Below are 8498 nucleotides of genomic sequence, written 5' to 3' on the forward strand. Positions count from 1 at the left end.
AAACTACCATCAAGACAAGATAGTGATGGAATATGACAGATTGATCATTTGTCAAGATAATTAGTTCTAATATTGAATAACTTAAGATAAAATGTGAGTATCACCCATTTAACCGTAATTACGTTATTGTTAATCGAAGGTCTATTCTGAAATCTATAAATATAAGTTTGAAGTAAGGAGGTAGGTGATTGCATTTGAATGGTCAAATATTACACTGACCTTGACATCAAAATACATTCTATAAGTGTTCTTCAAACGACTTGGATGAATGACTACAAGAGACTTGGAGCAGAAGATAACTTTTGGACCCTTTAAACTATTTTCTAGACATTAGATGTTAACCTTGACCCTACACTCCAAAAAAGAAATATAATTTACCTAAATTATAATACTATCTCATTTGAAGTTGTTATAAACCAATAATTTCTTTAGTATAAGAGAGTTGGCTCTCATGTCAATATTCACAATATGTTTTAGTAAATACTTATAGAATTAATAGATTGTGCAAGTGCCTTTTTGGTTGTTGAAGGCACCCATGATAGATTTTGATGCATATGAGATCATCAAAATCATGTTGATAGATTGTTTGGTTTTCTTCCAAAAATAATTTGAATTAACATATTCACGTTCCAAGAGAAGTTACCCATTCTAGCTTCTCCGTCACCCAAAATCGATTTTGGCGTTTCGTTTTCTCATTTATTTTTTATACCCCATTATTGGTTGTGCTAATATTCTTTAAGGTGCGGTTTTCTTCCTTGCATGTGGTTTTGGTTTGATTTTTTTTTTTTCAATTGTGATTCTTTTTCCTCTGGCTTATTCTCTTAGTTTTGGTTTCTTTAACTTTTATAAATTTTAATTTGTGAAAGATTCGACCTTCACGATAACTTTCTTTAGGGATCAAATGCATGTTGCATGTGGAAAACAAGAGTTAGCATATAAGGTGTATGATGAAATTCCAAAGAGAAATGTTTCATATATTGTACACGAGTTAGTATTCACCCTCAAGATGAATTTATTAAGCTAAAAAATCTTAGATGACCATATGGAGTTAACAAATATCTTTTTGTTTTAGTTCATTTTTTTTTGTTACTTATGAATATAGTTTAGGCTTAATACCATTATTGGTCCCTATTTTTGTCAACTTTGTTCGATGTGGGATTCATTTTTTTCGAATCTTCAATGTAGTCTCTTATATAGTAATTTATGTTCAATTTGGTCCTTTTCGCTGACGTCATTTAAATTGCTAACGACGTAGATTCCACGTAAAAAAAATGGAATGACCTGTCACACATCTCGCCACATCATCATCATCTTCCCCAAATAAGAAACCCTCATTTTCCTTTCATCAACGCGTCGTCGTGCACCATACTCAAGCCATCATCTTCTCCATTACGTCGGACCACCATGAGCTTCGCCGTTAGCAACTACACAAGCCACCACAAATCAACCAAGAAACCCAATCTGCAAAAGAAACCTTTCACTATAATGAATCAGACCCAAATCGCAAGCCCAAATAGTTTTGCATCATGAGAACCACCATCAACATCTCACCATCTTGATCTTCTCCCCAACTTCACGAGAACTTGCAAAATGAAACCCCAAATATCACAAAACCATTGAACCTGCAAAAAACCCAAAAATCCCAGAATCCAAATCGCAAAAACCTAATTCATGATGAAACCCCTATTCACTAAACCGCACCTCTTCCGTGAAAACTTGTAAAATCCCAAATCGCACCACCATTGAACTTGTTCAATCTCCATTGATGACGCAAAACCATCTGCAAGGAACAAAACTCCCATATCGTTTTCTGTTAAATCACAAAAACCTACAGAAATTAGGGTTTTTGATTTGGGGAAGATGATGATGTGAGTCAGCCACTATGAGCATTATTGTGTGACAACTCATTTCTTGATGGTTGACCTTGATACTATGTCGTTAACGATTTAAACGTCATCAGCCAAAAGGATCAAATTGAACATAAATTACGATATAAGGGACTACATTGAACATTCGAAAAAAATGAGTCCCACATCAAACAAACTTAACGAAAATAGGGACCAACAATGATATTCAGCCTATAGTTTATTCACCTCCTTCTCGTGTTGAAAGATTTTAGAAAAATTAAAGTTATCAATATTAGTTGTGAATCTTTTATTTTATTTTTAAGTACAAAAGCAATAAATATTCAGACTTTAATTGTTAAAAGTTATTAATATTTCATTAATTCATTCATACTTTCAAGCCAAATTTGTAACACCGTGATTTTAAGATGTTACAGATTACTAAAACTCGGTAAAATTCAAAATTTATCATAACGTGGAAACCTACTTGAAGAAAACCTTATCTAATTGCATTATTTTGAGTAATAAAATAATGAAAGAAATACTCCAATTATATTGTCTTAACTTATAAAACAAAATAGCTTTAAATGAATCCTAAGGTTATTCCCCATCCTCTTTCGAGTCAATCATGTCTCTAGAATATCTGTAACATTATCTGCTCACTATAACACATTAAACGATCATCGCCGATAATTTCATTCATAAACACACAAACACAAACATGTATGAGGTAATCTACCGATAAAACAATCATAACAACAAGATACAAACATACTGATTATATCAACCAAAATCAAACACACAATAAGATATATCTTCTAATTATACTAACCATAATCAAACACACAACAAGATACATACCTTCTAATTATATATATAATCCATAATCAAACACCCCATACATAGTAGTAATAACAATAAGATTCCTACTGAATTACTCGATCATCGATCCCCGATCCTTAAACTTCGATCATCAATCCTTGATCTCTAGTCCTTGATCTCTAATCCTTGATGTCATCACTAACATCTCACACATAAACCCTTGGTCTATCCACTCATTAGCACCAATGCTAACTAGTTACTATAACCACTCTAGTAACACCACTATCAACATAACATAACCTAAAGCATCTCAAGTACCCTGATCATCATCATAGATATACACCACCATCATGACTATCCCAGTCATGAACAACACCATGAGCATCACTGTACCATAATACCATAGTGGAAAGACTTCATCTCACTCATGTACCCTACCTCATCGACTGTAGCCGCTCCTACAGTCCACCTATAGCCTCCCCTACATAACATTTGTAGCCTGTCCTAGATATCATCTTCTTCCAATTCAAACAAGACAAAAGAAAGAACATATCCGCAGATATAACCAAGACTTACGAGGTACAACAAGTAGATTTATCCTCCACTCTCATGCTCATCAATCACATACTTAAGTACATCTCAATACTCACTCATGCTCAACTCTCAACAACAAGTGATGGAAGCAGCTCCAAGCTCCATGCTAGAGTAGCCACGCGAATCAGAAGGATGCAGTGGATTGATTTGATGAATGAAAGCGCATGTGCACACCAAGTGTTTGATGAAAGGTTCAATGTGTGTTTGGTGTGTGTTTGAAGCCTCTCAAGCTCAGAAAGTCTTCCAAAAGGGAAGGAAGCTAGAGGAGAAGGTGTTGAATAAGCACAAAATGTTTGAACTCAGAGAAAAGAGGTCTGGAGTAATCTCAACAACACTTCAATATATCTTATAATTAAGTTGAATTTTACAAAGGGAAGAGCCTCTCTTTTATAGATGAAGAGAGGTCTCCATTTTGAGTTGCAAATCTTCTAAACAATAATAAAGGAAGCGTACTAGAGACGCTACTAAGCTTGGGGTGCACGCTTCTCTCAAAGCCAAGTAAAAAACGTGCACATTTAAAAAATCTGGTCTGATATGGCTGAGAGGCGGAGGGTATGTTACCAATGAGGAGCATTGGTGTGTTGAAGATATTATGATTTTGATGATGCTACAAGATGAAGAACTTGAAGACTCTTGTTATATTCACTTTAAAAGCATTTTGTAGAATAAATTCTATAGGAATATCTTTGTTGATGTAAGAACTCTTAGAAGTTTTCCTGTCTAAAGAAAGTTTGCGCAGATAATCGATTATTTGTTGTAATAATCGATTATCACGAGCTTAATTAGAAAAGAGTTGTTCCTACAAATAATTGATTATTGCTCAGAATAATTGATTATTTCAATCTAAATGAGTAATTCCCAAGTTGCACAAATAATCGATTATTCCTCAGGATAATTGATTATCATTTTTTGAAAACCCCATAACGGACACACATAATCGATTATCACTTTTGATAATCGATTATAACTGTAGTTGAGAGTTTTTTTTTTAGTTTCTAACCTCTGGGCTATATATACTATTTACCAAACCTCTTAGAGGTTTAACTAAGTCATTTAAGAATACAAAAATTGTTTGACGAAGTTCTGAAGTGTTAGTGTTGCTCATATCAAGTCTTGTGAATAGGAGAAGCTTGCGCTTAGTGGGTCTAAGGTCGAAGCAGTTCTCTTCAAGTTGATTGAGCTAATTCTTCCTTTCGTTTGTCGAAGGAAGGTGTTTTTTGTTCTTTATCATTTCATTATCTGATACTAATTTGTACAACTACATTTTAGTGAAAAAGGTTAATCATTGTTTATAGTGATTAACGACTAGATGTAGAATCTTTTGATTTGAATCAGTATAAAATACTTTGTGTGATTTTCTCTTACTCTGCACTTTTATTTACCAATTGTTCGATAAAATTCCTAAAATAAAATCATGATATTTAAAAGAACCAATTCACCCCTCCCCTATTGGCTTTTGACCGTTAAACATGCTTTCCGCAAAACCTTTCCGCTGCGTGATACCGGTTGTTCAACCAACATGGTAATGGTTGAGCGCCTGGTACAATCCGTAAGCTATTCCTCCTTTGAAAATGCAATCCGAAAGTTAAGCTGCTTATTCCGAAAATCACTTATTTTCTTCTCTTCTTTCCTTCATTTGCTTGGCAAGCCTCTTAGGGTGATTAGGCATGGTCTCCAACCTTTATTTATGGCCTACAAAAGAGTATAAATGTGTTTAGTAAAGAGAAGAAGATTAATAAGTTATTCTCCATAGGAGTAAAGTGGTAAGTGATCCTTCTTCTACTTGAATCCTTCTAGCCATGGCACTTGTCAAAGGTCATATGTGCATCTTAGATGGTCCTCCATCATTCCCTCCCTCTTGAAAAGGATTTTTCCTTATTTCTGCTTGTACTTGTTGGGCATCGCCTGTGAAAGGAATTAAGTCACAAATGTTAAAAAGGACTGACACCATAACTTTCAGGAAGGTCTAACATGTATGCATTGCCATTTATTTTCTTGACCACCTTGAAAGGACCATCACCTCTTGGACTTAGTTTGGATTTTCTATGAGAGGGAAATCTATCCTTTCTCAAATGAAGCCAGACTAGGTCACCTTCTTTAAGAATTACTTTTGTTCTCCCTTTGTTGTTCTATTCAGTATATTTTTGAGTTTGTTTTTCAATATGGGTCCTAACCTTTTCATGCAATTTCTTGATAAACTACACTTTAGAAACTCCTTTGTGTAGAAAAGAAGAAGATTCTGGAAGAGGTAGTAGATAAAGATGTGTGATAGGGTTAAAACCATAGACAATCTCAAATGGAGAAAGATTAGTAGTCTTGTGGACTACTCTATTGTAAGCAAATTCTATGTGAGGTAAATGACCATCCCAATTCTTATGATTACCTCTTAACATTACCCGTAATAAAGTAAATAGAGATCTATTTACTACTTCGGTTTACCCATCAGTTGGTGGGTGACACATAATAGAAAATAAAAGTTTAGTTTCTAGCTTTGTCCATAAAGTTTTCTAAAAATAGCTAAGGAACTTAATATCTCTATCAGACACTATAGTTTTGGGTAAGCCATGCAATCTTACTATTTCCTTAAAGACAAGTCTTGAAATATAGCTAACATCATCTACTTTGTGGCAGGGTATAAAGTGAGCCATTTTACTAAATCGATCAACTACCACAAAGATACAATCAAACCCCTTTGGAGTTCTTGGTAGGCCTAGGACAAAGTTCATACTAATATCCAAGGGAAACTAGCTATTGGAAGAGGAAGGTAAAGTCCGTGAGGCATTCTTCTGGATAAGCTTATTGAGCTCTTCCTTAAGCTTCAAATAGCAGTCAGCTAAATTAGGATCCATGAAGAAGTCAACATATCCATCTAACATTTTTAGATGCCCAGCCTAAACCCATGAGAGGGGAGAAGAAAGAAAGGATGATATTACTGTATTGAAATCCATAGAGATGGTCAAGTGGAAGAAGCATGTGAATCAAACAACTAATCACATGTATCCCATTACTTAGAGCACCACCAAAAAGGATAAGTATTGAATCAGATACAGCAGTGGAATGACGGATGAAAACAGCATTGACCTTAACTTTCTCACCAAAAACCAACCATGGGTATGGGATGGTCTGGTAACGTGCATTCACAGAATTCTGGTCAAAATGATAAAACTAACCATCAGGAGAACAAGAACACTATAGGGGCAGGGAAGGGTTTATCTCAAACCACATTCAAGAAGGAGACGTACAATGTAAAACAAGACAATGTTTTCTTAAAAGCAACACTAAACAACAATTTAGATCTAGAAAGGGCAAAACTTAGATATAACACCATTGGTAATATTCGTATTATTTTCCAATTAAATTTCCTTTTCATCTCAGTAATTATTACTGCCGATTTAAATATCTGAGATGAAGGCCTCAGTTACCAAGATGAAATTTTAATTTTAATCGGAGTCCAATAGTACTCGTAACATAATATATCTAAGTTTCGTCAATTGCTAAAAGGATATTCAATTGAATATCAACCATTATACACAACATGAATTTATTCATTTATGATAGGAAAAATTGAAATTGGTCTGTCACTTACAGCATATAATAAAACCTGGCCATCATCCATTGTTTTAAATGACATGGATGTCTCCCTGTGCTGCACCGAGGAAGAATTAACTAAATAAATAAACCAATAAAAGCTGAACTAGTAAGCCAGGTGAGGAATTTACTATGGAGAAAAAAAAGAAATTATAAGAAACAAATAACTGACCACCACTGATGCTATGCCAGGAAAGAGTCCAGAACAAATGACAGCACGGACAAGAGACTGATTGTGACTCAATTTGTTAATCATGCTTGCATCTGCATCTTTCAAGATGAAGCTAAACTGCTTCCGAAGTGAATGAATAGCCTGAAGAGTTTGGGCAGAGAGAAAATTTCTCCAGCAGTATTCATAAGACGATCCTTCTCTTTCTGCATCTTTCCATCCTTCATATGCTCGAACAAGAGCCATATGATCACTGTAATCTTTGGCAGAAAACCTCGACTTTGCTGTCCCTGCTAACTGAAAACAAAGGCAAAAGCTATACTTAGTTATTTTAAGTGTAAACGCAACCTTTCTGGTCAAAATAATAATGTGTGACAATAAGAAAAACAATTGCCATATTACAGAAAAAATGAAATGGTTCAAAGACTAGCTAATATGGCCCACCTTATATCAAATTATTACTATTATAGAACATGGGAATCACAAGATCAGATACCAAGATGAAGGGGATATTAAATGTAGGGTTAGTGATAACTAATGCAAATTAGCTTATGCACAACCAACCAAAGAAAGAAATGTGCAAGTTCTAAGCTGAAAGTCCAAATTTAGTCCAACAACAGTAGTGAGCACCTTCTAATGCATCCCACAGTTAATAGGATAGAAAAAATAGGATAGAAATGTGCAAGTTCTAAACAGAAAATAGGATAGAAAAAATAGACTCACCGAGATTTGTAAGATTTTCTTTTTCATCCAGTGCTCCAATCATCTTCAGAAAGTCAATAGCATTTTGAACCTGTTCCATTAAATGGTAAAACTTTGTATCTTTACTTACAGACTAATCAATCACAAGGTCCAAATATGTACACACATGTGTATGTACGCAAACTGCACGAAATTACAGAATGGGTTGATGCGCTCTTTGCTTTTGCCCAAGTTCAAAAACAGTCAGGAAATGTAATTTGACTTAGTTAACAAATAGAATCACATAATTCGACATTTTAATATGCAATTTCTCAACACCATTCGACATTTTAATATTCAATTTCTCAACACCATAACACCTTTCAAACATTAATAAGCGCCTATCTCCAAGCCAATATCATTATTTTCATACTGGAAAACAGAGGTTTGAAGTTGAATTGCTTTCATCTAAATTCAGTATATTTTCAAAATGTTTTGTTCCGATCAATAATTCAAATTTTCAATTTGGGTAAGGTAATTTAATTTCTACTATATCCAATAAATATATATATATATATATATATATATATATATATAGAGAGAGAGAGAGAGAGAGATGTATGTGTATGTATGTAAATAATACATGACAAAGATCAAATAATACCAGCTATAAAAAGTATTTTTTTTTGCTTTTATAATTTGTCCTTGAATCATAATTACATATTACCTTGATTGTGTGTGCTATACTTCAGAAAAAAAGAACACTAAAATGGTAATCAGTAAGTTCATATTTGGATATG

General features: G+C 34.1%; 1 protein-coding gene across 2 annotated transcripts; it reads right to left on the reverse strand.

The window, feature by feature from the left end:
• Nucleotides 1-4959: 4959 nt before the first annotated feature.
• Nucleotides 4960-7353, reverse strand: LOC108328689 (DExH-box ATP-dependent RNA helicase DExH3). 2 transcript variants are annotated; one of them, XM_052873445.1, is made up of 3 exons: nt 7021-7353; nt 6847-6906; nt 4960-5165 (listed from the first exon to the last, which is right to left on the reverse strand). In XM_052873445.1, the coding sequence occupies exons 1-3, from the start codon at nt 7261-7263 to the stop codon at nt 5136-5138; spliced, it is 333 nt and encodes a 110-aa protein (XP_052729405.1). In that variant the 5' UTR covers nt 7264-7353; the 3' UTR covers nt 4960-5135. The 2 variants fall into 2 exon arrangements, with proteins under 2 accessions (XP_052729405.1, XP_017418073.2); XM_017562584.2 differs by lacking the exon at nt 4960-5165 and adding an exon at nt 6099-6407.
• Nucleotides 7354-8498: the final 1145 nt, after the last annotated feature.

This window comes from Vigna angularis, chromosome 2 (assembly GCF_016808095.1).
Source record: "Vigna angularis cultivar LongXiaoDou No.4 chromosome 2, ASM1680809v1, whole genome shotgun sequence".
Classification (NCBI taxonomy): Eukaryota; Viridiplantae; Streptophyta; class Magnoliopsida; order Fabales; family Fabaceae; genus Vigna; species Vigna angularis.